Source organism: Lytechinus pictus, chromosome 3 (assembly GCF_037042905.1).
Source record: "Lytechinus pictus isolate F3 Inbred chromosome 3, Lp3.0, whole genome shotgun sequence".
NCBI lineage: Eukaryota > Metazoa > Echinodermata > Echinoidea > Temnopleuroida > Toxopneustidae > Lytechinus > Lytechinus pictus.
In genome coordinates, this window is record NC_087247.1 from 18264480 (window position 1) to 18289123 (window position 24644).

The following is a 24644-nucleotide window of genomic DNA, read 5'->3' on the forward strand; positions in this document are numbered from 1 at the left end:
AAATTTTGACATAATCATAAGTGCCCTTATTTGGCTTTGCCCCCCCCCCCCACAAATATGCGTTCAACCGCCCCTGAGACCACATGCATTCACATCATGTTGCATCTACTTGATTTAACATTTAAAAAGTCATTCCAAGAAAAAAGTGGTTCCAAGATGAACCTTCTGCATGCATGGGACCCAGATGGTTCACATCTTGGTTCCATATCCCTTGATCTAGACTTCGCTCATGAATATTCATTACAACAATAAATGACCAAAAATTTAGCTAATATAGCTTTAATAATTAATATGTTTATGTGTATGCAATGATTCCACCACGAAAAGTTTAAGAAAAAATATGTAGTTTATATACAGTATCATATTATTCATAATCATAACATTGAATTTAATAAGAATGTTTTAGGGTTAAATAATATTGTTAACCATAATTTTTAAGTTTTGTAAACTCGCTCAATGTATAGAAGTCCATGACAAGATCCGTTGGATAGATGCAGGATATCATTTGGATTTAGGATTAGGATGTAGGATTTTAGGATAGGATAAGATTGCTTAGTGTAACAAGTTGCTAAGATGTGTTTCAATGACCTAATGACACTAATTATTTTTTTAATGAACCTATTTGGGAACCCGGGTGCAAACGGTACATAGAATGAGAGATCCCATGTATAGGAACCCACAATGTGGGGTACTTGGGCCTATCTGAGTACCATGTGGGCAAAACTATATTCCATACCCAGTCTCCATGGGGCTCAGATGGTTAATCTAGTATCTATACATGCTATATGGGCTCTATAATTATGTTCCACGTACGACCCACGTGTAGCCTGCATTAAACCCACATGCCCATATGGGGCCCGGATTGGGACCATACGGTGCAAATGGAATATAGGCCCCAGATGGGGCATCTTGGCCCAATAATACCCAGATAGAATTTTGGGAGTCCATGGTTTATATGGGCTCTATCTAGGCCCTATATCACACAGCCCACATGTAACCAAAATACCCATGGGGCCTCGGACAAGGCCCAGATGAATTTATAAAAGAAATACCATACTGGTACCTTGATGTATTTTTTATGAAGTTATTATGATGTTTCATTTATGAAGTTATGAAATTTATGAAGTCAGTTTATGTTTGTATTCACTGTAAGAAGCAAGAAAGAATGCTTTAAAACAACAAACAAAAAACACGCTCATTCCTCCTGCTTGAAGTTGATATCCGCATCGTCCGTCCATCGTTTGATTTTTTTCATCGACTTGACAAGCCAGTTTACGGTTAGCTCATGATCAACTTTTCTCAAATGACCTTTGTGATTTTTCATTAGGATAAGCACTATCATTTTCAAATGTAGATGTTGCGTAAGCTTTACCGGTAGAGTATTCAAATTCTAAAAACAAAAGGCATTGTATAGACCAGGTGACTAGAATAGTACATCAGGGATAAAGTTTGGAAATTTGTTTTATTGTCTGCCTTTGGCACATTTGACTATTGTTTAGGCTACTGTCAAATACCAGTGATTATGAAGGCTCTATTTATTACTCTTCAGCTTGGATGTGATAAATATTTTGAAAGGAATATATGAATAATCATCAAATCACAAATGCCTATGTCAGTGAATTTGAAAGCCATCTTCATGGTTGTCTCCAATGACCTTTTTCTGCTCGTGCGCAGTTTACAACCGTGAACAGGCTTATTATGCGGAGTCATTGTTTGTTAAACTGTTTTTCTGGCAGTCGCCCTCTTCGTCAAATGAGAGGTGAAACATTATGGGTATACCACCCACGGAAATATCCGCCTTTCAGATTCTAATGATGAAAATTTTCAACATCATTATGTGCGGATGTGACAATTCAGATGTGAACGGACAGACCAACAATAATATATAGATAACAATTATCCCCATTTTATTCATTCCTCATCTAATTTCACCATTTTGATTAATTTATATCATGTTACACTGCACCAAGTGTTGTTTTAGGGTATTAAAGGCCTAGCAAAGCTGAGGTATTTGGTAATAGGTAATATGTCCGTTCACATATAAAAATGTCACATCCGCACAAAAACTGTCAATGTATATATTCCAACTACATCGAAGGGGAGACATACCACCATTATTATGCAATGACTAGAGTCATATCATATCATAATTAATAAAAGGCATTGATATTTTACACATGATATAAAAATTTGCTCTGATCGAAACAGTGGAATTTCCATGTTGTATGCTTATTATGAAAAGAAGATTTTAATTATAAAGCAAATTAAAAAGACCTAAAAAATGATCAGATAATGTGTAAAAGATGTATCATTTTCAAGTACAAACATCTTTTTTGTCCAAAATGACAAGTTATCCAAACTATTTCAAAATGTTTATCACATTGTCCGTTCACATCTAAAAATGTCACATCCACACAAGCATTTCAAGCTTCTTGAAATATTTCAAAGAATAAAGTAAAACTGCAATCTTTTTATGAGTTTTATTTACAAGCCAATCCCAGAGGCTATAAACATATCAAAATTCCAAGTGAATCAGCTGTAAAGTAGTGCAGATACAGACCATAATCTGTTTCTGGGAAAACGGGTGTGCGGATGTGACAGGTGTGAACGGACACCACATATCGCAACATAAAATAACAACTTTTGAATGTCATGCGGAATGGTTTTGCATTATATTACATCTCACATGGACTCATAAATATATCACCACAATTAAAAGAACACACGCACAATAAACAAAATAGCACTCTGAAATTTGTGCGGATGTGACAAAATTGTGAACGGACATTTCAAATTACACATTTAGACTGCAATAACTTCATCAGATGGGAATGTTGCTCAGACAAACTTTTTACACAAGTTATGACTGACCTAAACTTTGCTCAGATGAGATTTATTTTAACAACCAGCTTTGAATTTCTTTTTTTACACCCCTCAGAAACAGACCCTTAAATGTGAACAGACAATGCCACATTCGCACGACAGATTTGGCTTTGAAAAAAAATGTACTAAAGAATAATCAGATTTTTTTTTCAAAGTCTTATGATTTATTTCCACTACCCGTTATGTAAGAACTGCTATATTCATTTGGCCAATATCTAGATTATAAGATATGGCAAAGTTGAGAAGAAAGCCATGTTTGCTAGGTTGACATCAGCTAGGTCCAATTTGGACACATCTTGCACTACTGTGCACACACACTTTAGTGTTGGACTTTCGTTATGCTATGGGAGGTAGACCCTATATGGGTCTATCATGTGCATACCAAAACATTTCATCTAGCTCATTCTGATTTTTTGTACAGTGGACCAAAACCTGAAAAAAATTGTAGAGTGGCGCCTAACCGTGAAACGGGCCAAAAAAAATCAGCTACTAAAATTTCAAAATGGTAGAATAATAAAAACTTTCCAAGTCTACGATAGCAAAAAAGTAAATTTCAATCAAATGTAAAAATTAAGCACGCAAAATTCATCAGTCTGAAAAAAAAGGAGAAACTTGATTTCACAATACAGTTTATGTGCATTTCCTGGCTGGTGTGCAAATGAGAGAACCAGTGACATCACAATCACATACTGTTTCTTTTGTATTTTTTTAACATAAGCAATATTTCAATTTCTGCAGATTTGACATTAAAGGAAGCACTTTGTTGAATCACAATGACCAGAATTCACAAAAAAGGTTTGACAGCAGATTTTGACTTTAAAGGCGTGCTTATAGCGGAGGGCACTATAGATTCATGCTCGTTACTATGGTTTTAAACCATGCTTTATTCAAATGAGCTCAGTGTATTCACATAAATTGACATATATAGACCATGCTTTAAAATCATTCATGCAACAAGCATGAATGAAGCGCCCTTTGCTTAAAGCAACAATCTTTCACTTCATCTTCCAGGAGTTTGGATGTTATGGAGTGAGCGATGATTTCTGGTGGAGTTAAATAGTTCGCCAGAAAAGAAGTATGCATTCATGTCTTTATTTAAGGTAATGATAATTAATGTGTTTATATTTTCGAATTTTATTATCAGACGTATGGTGGTAAGGAGACTCAAGAACCAATCGCTCGGCTGAGATGAGGTACGGGTTTCCACTTCATGGTGAAGAACAGATTGACTTGAAGTAGCATTCCAGAGAGATTCAGAAACTATTTTTGGATTTCTTTGTGGCTCCTTTAATTTAAATCATCATTCACTAAGAAATTTGTGTTGATATGCAGGACTTTTCTATGGTATAAACTTTTCAATCTGGAGAAGACGGATCCGACAATCATCTCAAAATGTCAATATTTTATTCAAGGTAAAGTGGAAAGTAGTCACACTTAAAAACCATTTTCTAAAGATAGCACAGAAACACACAAACACAACTATTTTGATACTTGGCCATGGTATGACTGAGACTCTAACCAACAACAATTGCCTTTTTTCATTCCCCCCCCCCCCCCCGTTTTGTAAATTTTTATTTCATTAGATGTTTAAAAAAAAGTTATTTCATTATTTTTTATTGTTTTTATTATGACTGGTTAAAATTAATACTTTTTTCACATCCATTGTCATACACAGTTCTAATAAATATTTGTTTTTACATAATCTCTCCTTCACCAGGTTTGATGTACTATGCTGCTCATGCATCGAAAAGCACTGTCATATGCAACAAAGGAGCCATCAAGTGTGAATGCAAACCTGTCATCCCCACATTGACATTGAGAATGCAACAAGACCATTCATTTCCTAAGTTTGGAATCAAGTGACATACTGAAGGACAGACCCATGCACTAACGATCTGAAGCTAAATGTATTTTTGGATGTGAAGAAAAGGTTTCTTTTAACTTGGAATGGCATACAGTCATATACGAGTTATTTCAAGGCTCCAGACTGGTTTCATTTCTAGGTGGCCCAATAAAATCATCAATATATATTTTTGGGGGCCCGAAGAGCAGATTTTGCGAAACTTAATCAATAAAAAAAGTTTGAATTTATTCAAACTATGTGTGGGCTCTCATTTTTGGTTGACCTGAGCCACTGCTAATGTCAAGCCGTGGTTATATAAAGGTAGTAAGTCATTACCTGTAATTTGTCCTTTGTGCGTTTGGAGTGTCGCGCAAGATGGGGGAACATTGTATTACCTGCACCCTTGTCATTGGAACCAGCCGGTATTTGTGGAGGCTCAACAGTACATACTGTTCTCACAGGCTATTCAAACAAAGGCATTGCATCCATCATCTTTAAATTTGCAATGTACAATAAACAATATATCTATTCAGAATTTGGATAATAGTTTACTCAAGTCACATTTTTAGTATTGAAAATGATTGTAAATGGTAAGGGATTTTTTTTTTTTTTTTGGGGGGGGGTATCATTGCAAGACTATACACTTTAGCTGAACTCAATATCTATGACGAGTAGACCTTCAAGTCTACATATTCCATTTTAAACCAGTGTTGAAATTGGCAACTTTAATAGTGTGCTGTGATTCAGTGATGTATACTTCAGTTACCTTGAATCAACCTCTTTCTGCATAAGGTTGGGAAAGGATGGCTGTTAGGGAAGAAGGGAGGTCATTTCATGCCTGTGTAATAAGTTTAATAGAAGAGTGTTGTATATTGCAACAACATTGTATATGTCTCAATCTAGAATTGGGTTCAAATAATCATGGAATTTTTAGAGAAGCAATCAGGTAATCTTATGGGGGGTTTTCCCCTTCAAACCTGAAAACTCTGGTTTTAATTCTAACTGCTTATGTGTGATTTGAAAAAAAAGAGTAAAATCCAGGTGAATCTGTCCAAGTTGAATCTCTTGGGACCACATAAATCTGTTTGAATAAGGAGAAATTTGGCTTAGAAGATGTATACATAACATGTTTTGCACAACATGGTCTGAAAAAATGCTTCGACTTAGGCGAATATTCGGCTTAGAGAAGGTCGACTTATGCAGACTCTATTATGCTATAAATTATGTAACTGAAATGTAAAACAAAAAATGCTTCTTAAATACCTTTGAAAAGAAACGAAAGGATTAAAAAGAGATGGAAAGGGACATACATGTATCATTATGATGGATAATGTCTGGATTAAGGTTAAGGACGTATAGCGCGTTTTGGGGTTGAAGCACTCTCATTTCTTCGTGTCGAGATTACAAATATAATGTTACTTTTGGAAATGGGTATAGCTTCAGTTACAGCATTTTGGAATATGTGGTTAATGTTTAACCAATTGTGTTGTACCTCTGTGCCATGAATAAAATTGTAATCATATTGTAAATTATAACAGTGTTAAGAATACCAATGTGGTTCATTGAGTAAGAAATCACAATAACAATGTTATCTTTTTATGCTATCTCTTATAGGAGGGTGGTGGAAAACTAAAATGCACAGTATCAACATTTCATATGTTAAACCTAATGGCAAACTTTCTGATTGCCATAAATAATTATTGTACACAAAATGATAGTTTTGTTATACTGAAATGCAATCAAAATGTTTCTCATAAAAAAATGTATATTTTTAAACCAGTATTTGCAAAGAAAGAAATAGATTTCAAATTCTTTTTTGCAAGCTTTTTAGTTGTAATTAGACAAGTAATGTCATTTTTATATAAAATAATCCTTTTCCTTAAGAATTAAAATGGTTTATGTGTGAAACCTAACCCCTTTCACTTGACACAAATTAAAGATGTTCATTATTGGGGCTGTAGTTGTCTAATCTTGTGGTGAGCCCCAGTAACTGGACTTCTGCATCCGAATGACATCAGTTCCACTGCATATTCATGTATGTAAAGAGTACTGGGGCCCGTTGCAGAAAGAGTTGCAATCAATCGCAACTCTAAAAATCATGCGTAACTTGATTTTCAACCAATCAACAGCGCGCATTTGGGACTTGCGATTGATATTTTGACTTGCGTTGAAACACAATGGACCCCTGTACCTTTTATGGCATTTTTATTCAGTGCATAAATCGCAGAATATATTTGGGGGGTCAAATTGCCCCCCCCCCCCGTTGGATAAGGGTTTAATAATTGGTACAGAAGATAGCTATTAATTCTTTTCCCTATTGTTAAATGTGAAGTTTATTTTGTTTCCTTTCCTGTATAATTATGTACCTGTCCGATTGTGAAGCTGGTTGGAATTCAAGGGGTGTGTTATTTATTTTTCATAATGTGATTTATAATTTCTATTGAATTATGAAATTGAGAAAATTAAATATATAAGAAATAGAAAAAAAAATTATTGTTGTTATTCATTCATATTTTGATTGATGTAAGAAAGAGTCAAATAAATGTTAAGAGAGAGAGAGAGAGACTGACAGAGAGAAAGAGAAGACAGTAGAATTATATAGAGAGGGGGATAAATATAAATAAAGGGCAATTCTATAAGTTTTTAACTATTTGATAAAATGTAATAAGACTTTTGATTTAAGCAATAATTAAAAAAAATGATGAACTTAAGACTGTTTACAAATTTATAATTTCTATTGAATTATGAAATTGAGAAAATTAAATATATAAGAAATAGAAAACAATTATTGATGTTCATTCATATTTTGATTGATGTAAGAAAGAGTCAAAGAAATGTTAAGAGACAAAGAGACTGACAGAGTTCGAGAAAGAGAAAAGCAGTAGAAAGAGAGAGAGGGGGGGGGGGGATAAAATATAAATAAAGGGCAATTCTATAAGTTTCTAACTATTTGATAAAATGTAATAAGACTTGATTTAAGCAATAATTAAAAATGATCTTAAACCTGTTTACAAATTTCTGATGGGTCATACAAGATCTAATAAAATACAAGAAATAGGCCTATGTATTAAAGAATTAAATAAAAAAATATATAATAAAAGTCCACTAACTACTCCTCAACCTCAGCTACACAAACGGAGTAAACAAGGAGGAAAGGGTGGAAGAAAAAAAGGAAATAAGGGGGAAAACATTTTAATTATTGATACTACTACGATAACTTCTGCTATCATGGCCTTGCACAGTAGTCGAAGGCAGGGGGCAGTTCCGCCCCCTAAAAAATCAGTAAAAAAGGGTAAATTAAAAATTCCCCCAGATTATGACCCAAATAACTCAATTTTAATTTTGAACATACAAAAATATACACTTGCCCAGCCCCCCCCCCCCCCCTCCAGAAAAAAAACTGACAACTAAAATTTCTGTCCATGTTCTTGACTCATATGTGGTGCAGGGGATGTCTACGAGCAGGGTCCACTAAAAAAAAATGATTTTTTTTTTCTAGACTATATGCAGGCCTGATAAAAAAACGGGGGGGGGGGTACCCCTGGTCCTGGTTACAGGCCTGAATTAATTAACTGAGGGTCCACTTTGTCCAAATTTGCACCAACCCAACTACTAGTACATGCCACTGCTATAAAGTTAGATTTTACTATATTCGTGTATTAGTATTCGGATGATTTAATTTCCGGAATTTTTTATATCATTATTTACTTTGATCATCATCTAATTAGACCTACACAAAATCCATGGGTTAGTAGGCCCTACTCAAGATCGGCCATTCATGTCGTCCAGGATATTCAGGGAATACCTTTTGTAATCGTGTTAATTATTGTTCTATTTTAAAACTAGATCTACCCCATAGAGTATACATCTCTATGATCTACCCTCATCATGCATGACACACAGGCACTGATGACATTAGCTCAACCCCCTCTACCAGTGCACACAGGCCATTCACGTCATTCAGTGAATTGCATTTATATTACGGTTGATACTTCGATAGAATCCTGTCGCGCTCATTGGTTAATTTTCGATATTTCGATAGAATTTGATGGCACTGATTGGTCGAGTTCTATCGAAATACATGTATAGAAGTCCGAAGTAGCACAACGCATGCGCAATTCATCGCAAATTCTCGACATATTTCGGTCAAAGCGTGAGTCTTACGAGTATTTTATACCATAACAGCGTGCCATAGCCCATAGATCTCCCAAACGTGTTATCGAAAATTGACCAATGAAACGACAGCTGACTTAGACATCTATATAATGCTTTTCGTACACCTATGTGGCAAGCTAGCCCGGTTAGCTCAGTCGGTAGAGCATGAGACTCTTAATCTCAGGGTCGTGGGTTCGAGCCCCACATTGGGCGAACATTTTTTTTTCTTTTTCATGTTTTATGTTGATTTTAATAGTCTATCTTCTGATTGGTTATTTTCTTGTCACATAAAAAGCCTAGATCCATGCGTTTGATTAGTAATTGGTGTCAAAATATATTTAGGCCTACACTTGGTTTACACTGATCTCGCACATCGATTTGAACAGCATTTGGGTAAAAGTACTTTGCTTTACCTTTTTGACATGGGCAGCGGAACCGGGGGAGGGAGTGGGTAGGGGTGCTCGCCCCCCAAAAAAACATAGGAAAAAATGCCCTTTTAAAACAAATATGCCCTTTTAAAACAAATAAACAAGCTTTTCATCAAAATCAGATGTACATTTCAAAGGTTCACTTTAATTTTTCAAAACAGTTGTATGCGGCATAGCCTTGTATTATGCAAAAAAGAGAGAACCATTGACATCACCCTCTAACTACTCTTTAAAAAATTGTATATTGAATGAAATATTTCAAAATTTTCCCTACTTATATTGTGAAACAAATTTTGTTTCCTTAATGCAAATTAATGGTCTCCTTATCTGCAAAAATTGCAATACAGTATAATACCCCCCAACATACAATAGTGATATCGACTCTCATTTGCACATTGGATATGTAATTCTTTTGAATAATATGCAAAATCTTTCACCTATTCTGATTCTATATTCATTCACACCAACTTGACTTGCCCTTTACTGCCAAAATAGGGCCTGGTACCCTACCAAGATTGTACAATGTGTAAAATAGTTATAAAATTTATTTATTTTACTCAGATTATCAAAACCAAATTTATTAAGAGCACTCATTAATATTTACTTGGGGTTTACCCCCCCCCTCATAAAAACAATCTGCGATCAAATTAAAAATACTGCACTGAATAATTTAACAGACGGTACAATGAAAGATAACAAACAACAAAAAGAATGTATTTATCATTGTTTAATTTGTAACAGCCATGAAGCAATTTATTTTCAAATACTTAAAGAGCAAGGATACATTGACAAGACTTGTTTACATAAACAGGAATACAAATTTTCTCGACTATCCATCGGTTCCCTCTCCAAGGAATAACATGTGTTTAGATGGTAACCAAAAAAGTTCAATATATATATAGCAACAATTCATTCCAATAATCATACTTGTACCAAATGCAATATATTTTCCTTTTTAAACACATGTTAACAAGAAAAGCAGATACAGACTCTATGATTAGACACACAAACCTGTTATGAAATAAAAATGATAATCTTCATGGATTGTTATGTGAAGCAATGAAAGAAACATGAACATAGAATCTTGGCACCTAAAACACATACACCTCAACATCTTCCTCTCACATCATTTATGCCAAAAAAAAAACAATTGCATCTTTAAACATTTGAATCGGAATTGCTTCAATCAAAAATTTACAGTATAAATATAATATTGTAATTTCTCATACAAAAAGAAAAATGTGGAGAGTGTAAATTACTAAAGTACAGAGGAACACCATTTTCTATTGCGGACCTTAGGGAGGAATTCTTCTTAATCTTAAAAAAAAGAAAATATGGGTGTTTGTTAAACTGCACAAGTCTTAACATTTTATAGAGGATACTATCTTACAGGGGGGGGGGGGGGGGGTTATGTCAAGATTAACATACACACTGAAAAAGAGGGTATACACAAAGTAGTTTAACCACCCCCTTCAAACTCCCTTCTGTGGAAACTTGCATACACTGCACAAAGAGATTTCATACATGTATTTCAAAATGTACATATGATTTGCGTTGCATGCAGATCTGCATATGTAAATGGGCGCTTCTCAATTTTTTAAAAGATGTGTACATGTAGCTAGCATTACAAAAAACTGAAGTTTCCAGAGGGGGGGGGGGGGGGGAGAAGGGGAGCTCAACATTCTTTGGTGGCTGATGTATTGTACAATTGTAAATAAATGTATTAAGTATTGTTAAATAAAATATGCTCATAAGTTTATCAAACAAAATAATATTTTTACAAGTTAACTCAGATGAGGTTTTTGAAGGGTTGCACGCAATCTGAAATGGTCAATTACAAATAAGAAGTCTCAAAATCTGTTTACCCAATTAGATAGACTTTATCAATCAATAGTTTTCATACATGTATCAGTCTCATCCTCCCCCTGCCCTCACCAACAATCTTTGGCTTGTGAAGTTAAAATAGCGAGCATCATGCATATGTTTATCCTGGACCTGGAGTCTGGAGCCACATAATATACACAGGTGTGATGCAACCAGATAATGTATATTAATATGTACCATTCACATTTCACAATGTAGATGACTAGAATGGCATCTATGATCACATTTGCATTTGAAATGACACAAAATACCAAATGTAACCAAAAGAAGAAAAAAACACCAGTAATTAATAATGAGTTATCTCAATACATAGCATTCCTTTCTATGACTTTGCTACAAATGTTTTTCAATTATCATTTCTTTATGATTTCTTCTTTTTCTTTACAAGAAAAGCTCATCATAATGCACTTCTGAGGTATGACAAGATTGTGAAAGTATCCACACTAAATGGTTGCTCACATTTACATGATGTACATGTATCTTTGTTACATGAACGGCGCACAGATTCAAGCATTGCAACAATGAAAAAAATATATATAAACCACTCCTATGAAATAAGACATTACATCAATAAGTATCCCTGTAGCCTTACTGCCTTAGACTTTTGAAAATAGAGGACACTTTCCTGTAACAAATGATGTGTGACCAATACTAATTTTCTTACTAAAAATTATTTTTAAAGATATAGGATTATATTATTAAATTCAAGGACTGCTGGAAAGTAGTTTTACACCCCCTGGATAAAATTAATTGTGGATCCTTTATTATCCCATATAAGAGGAACTTCATACCACAGATAGGGTTATTATGAGCTGAGTAAATCGATATCACTGAAGGTTCAGCACCAACAAAAATTTCCTTGGATTATTACCTAAAAATCAAAGTTAATTTCCATGAACGAGGAAACTGCTAATCTAAGACATACGTGTACCTTACCAACATAATCATGAGGTCATCTACTACAAGATGACATACATATCTAATGTACTCTGTGCATGCTAGCTCTTTTATGAAATCATTGTAATAGTTTATACATACTGTGAATAAGGCCTAATTGTAATAAAAGCATTTCGAACACTATTTTAATCATCTCATTTCCAAGAAATGATGATAATCAGTTTACTCTGTACATGGCATGTACACATAGAGCAGATTTCCATCCAATCAACATAACAATTTGTAGGATTTGTACATGGCCCGGCCAAGGTACTGCATTTAAAGAAAAACAATCATGGCAGTATATACAAAGGCTCACAAACATATCAAATCATTTTCAAATAATGAGAGCAGGAATAACATAAATAATTCTATAATCACTCTAGTATTATAAAATATTATACTCTGAAGAAAAAAAACCTTATGAGAAATAAAAGAACGTACAGCAGAAAAATATCCCATATTTTCACAAAGTATTCTTACACTAGAGCATGACCATATATGCTGTTTCAATTCAAGTGGTCTGCCTAATTGAGTTTACTATGGTTGTGAATCTACATTGGTTGGATTCTGGAAGTATTTTAAAAAATGCATACATTGAATTAATTTCAAGAGGAGATTACCTAATTTATCCAAGATAATTAATTATAAAATGGCCGCAAACCAGTTTCCACATCTACCGTAGTCCACTGACCACGTAGTAAACAGTAACCTCCTCCTTCCCACCCACATAAAGCATAAAACATGCCAAATGTACAGTGCTTTTGGTATAAAGTGCTGGCTGACACATATACAGTTATGCCCTTTATCTACATTCTGAAAAATATCACAACATAAACAACCCTTTCATTTCCCTTTTTTTATAGGAAATTTAACTTGTAAAATATGGGAACGTTCAATTCAACCCATCTCCCTCTTTGGAGGGAGTCTAAATTTGTAGACTCTGGGATTTAACCTATCATACATGTAACTACTGCAGCACTAAAAAATGTGCCAGGAGTTTAATAGTATTTCCTTGTACAGAGAGCAAGAGAGTGGGTATTCAATAGTGTTCATACAGACCCAGTTAAGATTTAAAATAAGACTATGGAGCCTACAGAATCCTATGGAATGCATTCACCTCTAATTAACCACACAAATCATTCATCTTTCTTTCAATTTAAAATTGCTACATTTTCTTTAATATCAAACAGGTTTTACAGCTACACTGCTCTGCAAATGACAAAGCTCTCTGGTGAGCATTTGCTCATTACCATCACAGTAACAGGAAGTTCCTAAAATGGTATATATGCATAGCACAGGAGTGTTATCATCAACATTGGCTGTCTTTCCCTGTCATGGGGCATGTTTGTGTAGGAACCAGAGCAATGTAGCCACAAGTTTATCCACAGAGGCAAGACTTTCCATCATTTCTCATCTTCTGTACAATAGATTTTAATTCATTTTTTTCTCAACCAGCAGTACTGACAGACAAGTTTTAGTTTCCCCGCCATCCTTACTGCAAAGTTTCACAGAATATCTCCGTAAATTACACACACACCAAATAGATTTGTACAAAAGATAGAGGGTCGAATCTGCCACAATATTCCTACGACTCGTACGGTATCAATCCCCAACCCATTCGGCCATAAACAGGATAACCAAGAGAGTTGGAGATAATATTACATAATATTTTCAATATCTATTTCCTTTCATTATATCTTATTTTTCTTTAACATCTCCCTGTGTGCGAGTGATGAGCCAGTAAAGAAGATTGGACCTTATGATTGACAGCATTTCCTCTTATTGGGTTCAGTGTAGCCATGTGTGGGTGGAATGGTTATGGGTTTCACATCTGAACTGGGCGAGTCCTCACCGTTACCACCATCTCGAATGTTCTTCTGTGACACTATCTTGTAAATTTCTGCACACAAAAAAAATCAGATTAGAACACTGGTCAATTTGATGCCTAGACTCAGAAGCTAAGGCACAAATAATCAAAATTTGTCATATGGTTCGCAATAATCCAAAACAATTTAACAATAAACAAGATGGGTGCTTTACATACAAGTATGCAACTCTCCAGGAAATAACTTTAAGAGTAATTTGAATGAATCCTAAAACAATTCTAAGTGTTTATAAAGGACATACATGTAAAATCATGGATCAGAGGATCTCTCTCTGTATTGAAAACTAATACACTTTGTAAGTGAGCTTGGTTTAGCAACTATCTGACACCAGAACTACATACTAAGAATTTACCTTCAGATGTTGTAAAACATGTCTCAAAAACCAAAGTTTGTACATCCATATATACAAAATTATGTTATTTGTAGCAATATCCAACACTATATCATTTGTGTGGGACTGCTATTTCATGTATGCCAGAGCTCAGAAAAGCTACAAACTGAACAAGAAATAATGTCTCCAGTTTTCTAATACATGCAGTTTGCTAGAGAGGTATATTGAACAAAATTTGGCTAAAAATAATTTGACCCATGTGGTTGAATTCAGGGACACAGTATGGTCACAAGATCAATGTATTTGAACTAGCCCTTTACGTTCAAAATACTGTGACATTATCTTTAAAGGTCAAGTCCACCCCACAAAAATGTTGATTTGAATAAATAGAGAAAAATCAAACTACCAAAATGCTAAATATTTCATCAAAATCGGATGTAAAATAAGAAAGTTATGACATTTTTAAGTTTTGCTTATTTTTCACAAAACAGTGATATGCACAACTCAAATGAGACAGTCGATGATGTCCCTCACTCACTATTTGTTTTTGTTTTTTATTGTTTGAATTAAACAATATTTCATTTTTTATAGATTTGACAATAAGGACCAACTTGACTGAATCATATAGTATTAAACAATGCTCATTCCACATGTTCAGTGAGGATTTAATTGTTGTTTCACTTGACAATGAGAAAAATAGGATATTCCCTATTTTATATAATAAAATACAAAAGAAAATAGTGAGTGGATGACGTAATCAGTCTCCTCATTTGCATACCCAACAGGATGTGCATGTAACTGTTTTGTGAAATTAAGCAAAACTTTAAAATGTCATAACTTTCTTATTTTTCATCCGATTTTGATGAAATTTTCAGTGTTATGCTTGTTGGATTTTTATCTTTTTATTCAAATCAACTTTTTGTTGGGGTGGACTTGTCCTTTAATTAATACTCGCTTTCCAATGATATCACTTACATCAAACTTGGAACTCCCATTACCTTACAAGGGCTGACCAAAAATGCCAACAAAGGGCGTGCCATCATGCAAATTCTTTATTTTTCCGGCTTTTACAATGTCAATAATTACTAAATATATGCATTCAGCAAATTTGGAGTTGGTATGATTTAGCCCGTGGGTGAATTACATGAAGCATGGAATGACCTCCTTATTTATGAAATTCAGGATGAAAAGAAAAATAATGCTGAAAGGGGTGAAGGAAATGTAAAGTATGGAAGACTCACCTGTCAAAATTTGAACAAAGGCTTGTTCTACATTTGTTGAATCCAAGGCTGAAGTTTCTATGAAGGATAGTGTATTTCTTTCTGTAAACGAGATAAAGGGAAGAAGGAAAAGTGTTTTATATATATAATATTCAAAATGCCAGTATATTACAAGGGAATGTAAATGTTCAAGTTTGATTGTGTGAATGTGTGTATACATGTACTTAAATCATAAGTTGGTACATGGCGGTGTACATGCTGTGTTTAAAGGGATGGTCCAGGCTGAAAGTATTTATATCTAAATAAATTGAGTAAAATTCACAGAGCAAAATGCTGAAAATTTCATCAAAATCGGATAACAAATAATGAAGTTATTGAATTTTAAAATTTATCAATATTTTGTGAAAACAGTTATATGCACATCATCATGAATATTCATTAGGTGGGCTGATGATGCCACATCTCCACTTTCCTTTTTTTAATGTTTCATTTTTTAATATATCCGTTAATGATGTGTCTCCATTATGATGAAATACATGTATATTGTGGCAATAAATAACTAATGCACTTAATCAGTTGTCAATACAATTGTTTTAGTTCTTGGTAGAAAAAAATTGAATAAAGCTAATTTCCTATAATAAAATACAAAAGAAGTGGGGAAATGACATCATCAGCCCACCTGATGAATATTCATAAAGACATGCCTATAACTGTTTCACCAGAATAATGCAAATCTTTAAAATTTAATAACTTTGTTATTTGTTATCTGATTTTGATCAATTATTCAGCATTTTGCTTTGTGAATTTTACTCTATTTATTGAGACATATATATTTCCAGCCTGGACCATCCCTTTAAGCCAAATGTACATGTACTACATGTACATTTCAATCATTGTTACAATAAAGAGCAAAAATCTAAATACTTCTAAGAAGTGCTTGACCAGACTGAGTACTGAAACCAAAAAAGTACTGCATAAATTCTTCCTGATAATTCCCCAACAGTAAATTAGGAGAATTTCAATAAAAAAATAAAAGAGGTTGATTTGATAGAAACCTCTTTCTTTCTTAGTTTTATAGAAATGGTTGATTTTTCTTTGGAATCTATCATTTCCGCTTACAGTGCATAAAAATGAATTAAAGCACTTTTCATTGCACAATGAAAAGCATTATTTTCTGAGACACAACAGATATGGGCTCCACAATGCTTTGCATCTCAACTCTCAAGGGGTATACACAAATAGATACATCTTATATGAATTTGTATTCTTTCAATTTACTCCTCCCTCTCATGACAAAAAGACAACAATGATGGTTATGATGATCTGTATTATTTTTTTCATTAAACATATACAGTTACCCTCAATAATTTTGCCAATACACAGCAGGTGATACATGTATAAAAAATGTAATTTATGAAAAGGTTAGTAAACTCCATTTATCCACATCACGTCTTTTCATCACTACTTCTAGTGTATTTTGATGGTTATACAGGGTTGTCACCAGGGACTTTTTAGGACCCATACTTTATCCCTTTTAATTGTATCCGATTTAATAGTTTACATGCTTTATTTATTATTTAGTTTTCAGTCTTATACATTATTATTCATCTCGATTATCACATACATAATGTATTTTTTTATATCATTGTTATTGTCTGTAGTTGTTAATTCGTTATTGATTTAAGAATAAAATGCAGAATCTCCTGAAGAAAAAAAAAAGTGGTTCAGACTTCAGATACATGTAGTCGATTTGTCATTTTCATGAATTTTCTATTACAGTAGGGAAATTTATCCTGTGGCTCGTTGCAGAAAGAATTGTGTTTGAAGTTAATATACAACTAAATGTAAAGCAAAAAATAGAAGTCTGACCGACACAGACAAGTTTAATAATGGCAACATTTATCATTATTTTATAATTCCTACTGTATGTCTACCTGCTGCAGGGGATATTAGGGGAACATTAAAAACATGTATTTTGGTCTGCATCAATTGCCTGTGCAGTATCAGAGTAAATCCCTAAAATGACAGAAATCCAACAAACATCCCATAGGCTCCTGTACAAAATTTACCGTTGAGTATGAGACCATATTCAACAGTCTAGTGCGCATGCGCAAATGTGTGAAATATACAAAGCGTACAACAATGAAAGCAATGCGCAGCATAGATCACAATTACGCACAATGACGTCATAAGAAGTACAACTGTACATGTAAAGTTGCATGTCAATGACCAAAATTGATTCTAAAGTGATGATTCCATAATGTGATAGTGATATGGCTTGTTAACTCAAATTTCTTCCTATTTTTTTTGTTTTGAGGGGGAAGGGCAGGTTGTATAGATGATAATAATTATGTTGGATGGCTCTATTTCATGAAATACCAGAAATATTCCAATCGTTAGGGCCAATAATCCACTCATCTGGGATTTGTGGAATATTTTCCCAAACTCTTCTGGTAATCCATTCTGAGCCATCCAATATAATATAAATATTTGATGTATAAAAATAATTATAACCTTAATATCATTCTTAAAATTAATATCATCATTTCTGTTACTATTTATTACCATTATTACATGAAACACATGTAAGAAACATCATCACATTGAGAAATACAAGTCACATAGAAGTCAGGATTCTTGACTGTGCACAATATTAAAAAAAGTATTTAATAATCTGCCATTAAAAGTTTGGAAATAGTGTCACAATGAATAAAAAATAACCTACGACGATTGTCCTGGACCCAAAACTAATCTGATCATTGTGACTCACATGCCAGTGTAGATATTGTATGCATACAGCACATGTACTTGTACAAAATTTGATGTTGATTCGTCAAAAGGTTCTCTGGTAATCCAACAAAGAAATGGGATGGATAAACGAAAATTATATTGCATGTACTATAATTTACATGAAGGTGTTCTTAATATTATGAACATGTCCAGACTCTTCAGATTATCCAAAGTCACCCAACTCGAAAGCTTGTATCTCCTTGTACCCCAATGCTTCATTCAATGTACTTGTTACTTGTAAGCCTCCATTTATTGTGTACATGTACATGTATGTACACATACTGTATGTGTATAGTGCAGTCTAGGGATTTCCCTGCATTGAGTAATATGCATACAGTAGTTTGAAATACCGGTACATGTACAGTATGTAGCTAGACGTGTTCACTGCATTACTAATAAACCAAGTATTTTTATGACTCTTTCTCCCAAAGTGGCCAACCACATCAGGGTCACTACCAATGAGTGAGCATGTGGTACATGTAGGGTCCATGGAGTGAGTAATCATAGTATACATGTAGACTATAGAGAGATTATTCTCCCACATGTGGCCAAGTGTACGTGTTGTACATTGTACATAGATTAGTGTACCATAATAAAGCGTCATGATAAAAGTTAAAACCAAAAGTTTTGCAATGTGAAAAAAGAAACACAACTATTAAACATAGTCTTGGTGTTTTGTCTTTTTTTTGGGGGGGATAGGTTGGAGGTATCAATCATATGCTTTGTTTTTTGTTGTTTTTTGCACATTTTTTTCAAAATCCATGTAAACTCTGATCTTCATGACCCTGTACAGACAGTACAGGACCTACAATTGCAATGTAGAAAGACTTAGAACTGCACATTCAAAACTTGTACTTGGAGGACATCTTTGGACATGTTCACATTGAGGCACTGACATGTTCTCATATAATTAAAGTTGGCAGTACACAACAAGGACTTGATATGTAACTGCAAAAAAAAAGAAGTTTAGATCTTACCTGCAAAGACTTTGGATTCATCTGTTGGGACCGCCCTCAAATGCCTCAGATCACTCTTGTTGCCAACTAACATTATAACAATATTATTGTCTGCATGGTCTCTAAGTTCTTTGAGCCACCGTTCTACATTTTCATACGTTAGATGCTTTGCAATATCGTATACAAGCAACGCTCCTACTGCCCCTCTGTAATATCTGGAATGGAAATGGTGAAAACAAGAAAGAAGGATAATTTCACATATTATAATATTCAATTTTCAGTAATAGAAGAATGTCCAAGAAAGAATGTTGGGTTTGTGACTGTGTATACACTGTAGTTCTGAGTTATCGGTTAAAAAAAACAACAAACATTCAAACATGTACAAGTATAATCTGCTTCTCTATACTTCATATTAAAGTTCATCAATGAATGATAATGTACATATTTTCTGTACATATTTTGATTTATTATGATAATTATTTAAAAAATTGGAGTACATGTACATGTAGGCCTGTTAATGTAAAGTGTATTTCAAGAAAGGACTCATTTTTATGATGAAATTTGAGGTTACACTGTATAGCAAAGTACATGTAGGGGTAGCCTAGTCGAGTAGGTGTACAAATCAATAATCCCAGATTTGACCTAAAAATTGAATGGAAAGTATTTAAGAAACCACCATTAGAAAATGGACAAGTTTTGATTCCCTTCTTGATACAAAGAGTACATGTTACAATGAATGATGTATCTGGGAAGTGAGATGGATGAGGATTGTGGACCTTTGGGATAAATGATGAGAATTATGTACAGTAACTCATACCCTGTACTGTATAAAGCAAACCAAACTAAGGACCATCATAAAGTGAAGAATTTACAATGCATAAATATTACACTCCATTAATCACTTTGTAAACAAAAATACCGTACATGTAAGTGTTCCCTCAGAGACCCCACCTATATGATGTCATCATTGTCATGTAAAATATCAACCAAATACATTTGGTCTGAAATCTACTTTGGCTTTTGACTCAACAAGTGTGTGGGCTGTGTTAACATATGAAAACCACTAAACTTCTTACTGAGAATAAAGGAAAATGTAATGATTTCTATAAAATTTGGCTAAATTCACTCATACTGTCTCATAGAATAATTGTACGACAAAATGACCCAACAACTGTAGAAATTATTTATTCTATCAAAATACATGAACAGGTACAGGGTGTACATGTACATTTTTTTCAATTCCCCTCAAGTTTGTTCACAGTAAACATGACAGAAATTCTAATGAAATGCAAGCATGCATTCATTGAATACAAATGTTTGTGTACATAAGGTAGGATGGGCAATATGCTGAGATTCAATTGTGTGCATTAGAAGAGGTATGCAATATACAATTTTCATTGTCTCTCAGTCAGCATTGGTAAATGTAAATTCACATGTTCAGTTGAGCTAGAGTTAGTGAACCCCACAACAAAATGCACTCCTTCATCCTGACTTCACAATTAAATATCTAAATGGCAAAACTTGAATACTTTAAATGTGTTAATTTTCTGGTAGGATTCACTCATTTTTTAGCACCACTGGATACTACTTCCCTATGTTCGTAGGTCATAGTGCTGGTGGATAACTGGATGTAAATGTATGTATTGCATTACTTGCATAATAGATGATACTATGCAAAATTGTCTCAACATACATGTACTGTACATGTTCATGTATTTTACATATTGATATACATTGTACAATGTAAGCATACATGTACATGTACATGTAGGACTACAGAATGAACACGTACAAAGGATTTGTTAGTGAAAAGTATAGTATATTTACGATGAAAACAAAATTATGAATAAAAATGAAGAAGTTTCACAAACCTGAATTTTTTTCAAATATGAAAAGTCATTGCATTGACATTCATCATATTCAGAGGAATCGATTCATGCTTTTATTTAAAGGACAAGTCCACCCCAACAAAAAGTTAATTTGAATAAAAAGAGAAAAATCCAACAAGCATAACACTGAAAATTTCATCAAAATCGGACGTAAAATAAGAAAGTTATGACATTTTTAAATTTCGCCTAATTTCACAAAACTGTTATATGCACATCCTGGTCTGTATGCAAATGAGGGAACTGATGATGTCATCCACTCACTATTTCTTTTGTATTTTACTGTATGAAATATGAATTATTCTAATTTTCCCCTTTTTGTCATGTAAAAGAAAGTTTTGTTTCTCTCTGTACATGTGGAATAACCATTGTTTTAACATTTTATGGTTCAGTCAAGTTGGTCCCAATTGTCAAATTTGTAAAAATTGAAATATTGTGTAATTCAAACAATAAAAAACAAAAGAAATAGTGAGTGAGGGACATCATTGACTCTCTCATTTGCATGTTGCTGTCTTGTTCATATAACCATTTTGTGAAAAATAAGCGAAACTTTAAAATGCCATAACTATCTTATTTGACATCCGATTTTGGTGAAATTTTCAGCATTATACTTGTTGGATTTTTCTCTATTGATTCAAATAAAAAAAATTATTTGGTGGACTTGTCCTTTAAATGGGGATAATATATTTCAAATTTATTTCAAAATTTTCATTAAAAAAAAATATATTGAGTGGGTAACATGTTCCAAGGTACATGAAATTCATGTACACATGTAGGCCCTTTTTTGCCATAAAGGCAACGTTACATCGTCAGTTGCAATTCAAATGAAATGAAACAGGCCCTCTCTTAGGCAACAAAATGATTTTAGGCGATCAGTGTAGATATTCATGCTGATTTAGCCACATTTGATCAAAAATACTTTTCTTTCTTCCACTTCTTTTTACGGTACTTAAAAAGAGATCAATCAATGAGATACGGTATAAAAAATGATAATGAAAAAAGATGTATCCTCCTCAAATAAATGGTCATCATTCATTATACATGTACATGTATAGGGAGAGGATGAGCTTTCTATACAGGTTTATAAACAACACATCACACCTTGCCAAGCAGCCAATCATATCGACAGACAAGGCCTACTTCTTCTGAAGATGACTATCGTTTACATCCCTGCCAGCCACACATAGTTTCATAGTCATTTCAAGAACTGGTGTTACATGATGCACAAATATACCCTTCAGACCACTTTACAAGCACACAGAGTATTAATCAGTGACAGGATGAGAAATGGCCAGTATTCAATCATCATTCCTGATGAATTGGATATGCAATTTTACATCTTTGATTGAGATTGACTGTACATAAAAATGTTTGCGGTCCTGACTGAAATCTGTGGAATTGTTAATGTTAACATACATGTACAAATAACTTCATTCTTTCTTTTAATAGTGCATACTAAAAAACAAAAAACATTTACAGGATGTAAAATGTGCTTTCCTTTTCACTAGAAGAAATCAAACTGCATTTTTATGATAACATGTACGGTACCACCGATGGTTTATCACATTATTGGATACAGTTTAAAAAGGGTGTGTGCATCGTTTCAGTGATGCATGAAACAAAGATATTGAATAGTATTTTAATCCTAATATACATGTACATGTAAAATGTACATGTATAAGTAGTAGATGGTTCATACTGTAGCATACAGTACATGTATCTATGGAAGCTCTAAAGAACAAAAACTGAAAATATCAAATCTAGTACATGTATAATTACTTTTACATAAAATACAAAAGACTATAAAGTGGGGATGTACATGTAAACAGCATCAGCTTGCTCATTGCATATTCATACTGTTTCACCAAAATAATCAAAAACTTTAAAATGTCATAATTTAATATTGCTTGTAAGATTTTGATTAAATTTTTAATTGTTTTGTTTGTCTGATTTTACCGCATCTTGATAACTTTCAGCCTCGAGTACCCTTTAAAAGTGCTATCTACTTGTCTCGATGGGGAGATGTTTTATCTTTTCATGTCGACTTTACTACTACATGAACACGGTGAGATAAGTTATTTTGCCCAGTCAAAAGTAAGGTGTTAACATGGCAAGATACAGTATTTCGTCAAGTCGACTACAAAAAAGTAATATGTCGATAATGTCTGCATGTCCAGATACGTAATAGATAATGATAATGTATACTTGGCAAGATTATGTATCTTGACATGTCAACGTAAAAGTTTTTGTATTTAACTTAACAAGATAATTTCTTATGTCAACATAATGAGACTATCAATTTGACTTGGCAAGATAACATACATGGCCATGTGTCATGAGGTCGCCTACTTTTGCGTTACATGGTGACTTTCGCTTTTGCATCGCCTTTTTAACTTCAAACTTCCCTATATTAAAGTATACACCCTATGATAGTAATTAAGTATATATTTTTTTTAAGGAAATTGCTCAATGAACAGAAATATGCACTCAGAAATAGCATTAGGTGTGTACATGTATTAGTGTTATATTGTATTGAATAGAAAAATATTAATAATTTTTTTTAATCTCATATTTGTGATTATAATAACTTGTATACTGTAGTCCCCCAATGACCAAAATAATCACATTTCTTAATACAGTACAGAGGCAGACCTTTTTAACAATGTATATTAATGTATAATTTTATTGGGTTTATTATGGTCAATAAATTACTTCAAAATCAACCAAAATCTATGCAATTTTTTTCCAGAAAAAATGAAGAAATGTATGTATTGTGTGTGCTACTTTTGCCTGCCTTACCATTACATAGTGGGTACATAATATCTGATTTAAGGTATAATACAGTTTAAAAGAAATTATAATAACATAAGACCAAATTATACTTCTAAGGTTCTTCATTTATTGTAAGTCTGAATGTCTCTGACCTACATGTACATGTACAGTATTGCTCGGAATAAAGTTGACACTTTACCGCGCTCTACCGCGTAAGTCGATGGGAAATCGGGTCGCGCGCGATTACCACCAGCAAATTCCCATCGGCGGGAGTCGCGCTCTGAGAGAAATTACCACGGTAATGTACCACGAGATTTTTAAATGAAATTAAATGAAAATCTCGTGTATTACCGCGATAATACCGCAGAAGGAGGGACGATCTTCTGTCGAAGAGATATTGATTTGATAATTAATAAAATGTCACCATTTGGACAACTCACATGGCTCGAATTAGCCCTCCTGACTTGCCGCGATGTCTCTCTCGAAATTACGATGTACAGCAACAACTTATTGCCGTAAGATGCCGTCTCCTCGAAACCCAAACAAAAAAAGATCAGCTGTTGAGCTTTGCGCGAGTGCACAATTTTAATACACGCTCGTGTCATCGACCTCAAATTTACATCTTTCTGAACTTCGTTGAATGAAAGTCAGGTCGAGATGAGATCATGTAC

The 24644-nt window shown here is 33.7% G+C and overlaps 1 protein-coding gene and 1 non-coding gene across 2 annotated transcripts in view; one reads left to right on the forward strand and one right to left on the reverse strand.

Annotated features, from left to right (window-relative positions):
* Positions 1-9021: 9021 nt before the first annotated feature.
* TRNAK-CUU (transfer RNA lysine (anticodon CUU)) lies at positions 9022-9094 on the forward strand. The gene has a single exon. It is a non-coding gene; the product is annotated as a tRNA-Lys (tRNA).
* Positions 9095-10021: 927 nt separating this feature from the next.
* Positions 10022-24644, reverse strand: part of LOC129256492 (ras-related protein Rab-11B-like) — a 34347-nt gene continuing 19724 nt past the window's right edge. The window contains exons 3-5 of the mRNA XM_064096556.1: positions 19337-19530; positions 15591-15671; positions 10022-14032 (exon numbers count right to left, since the gene is read on the reverse strand). Coding sequence (XP_063952626.1) covers positions 13890-14032; positions 15591-15671; positions 19337-19530 — 418 coding nt within the window. The 3' untranslated portion in view covers positions 10022-13889. The remainder of the gene's footprint in view (positions 14033-15590; positions 15672-19336; positions 19531-24644) is intronic.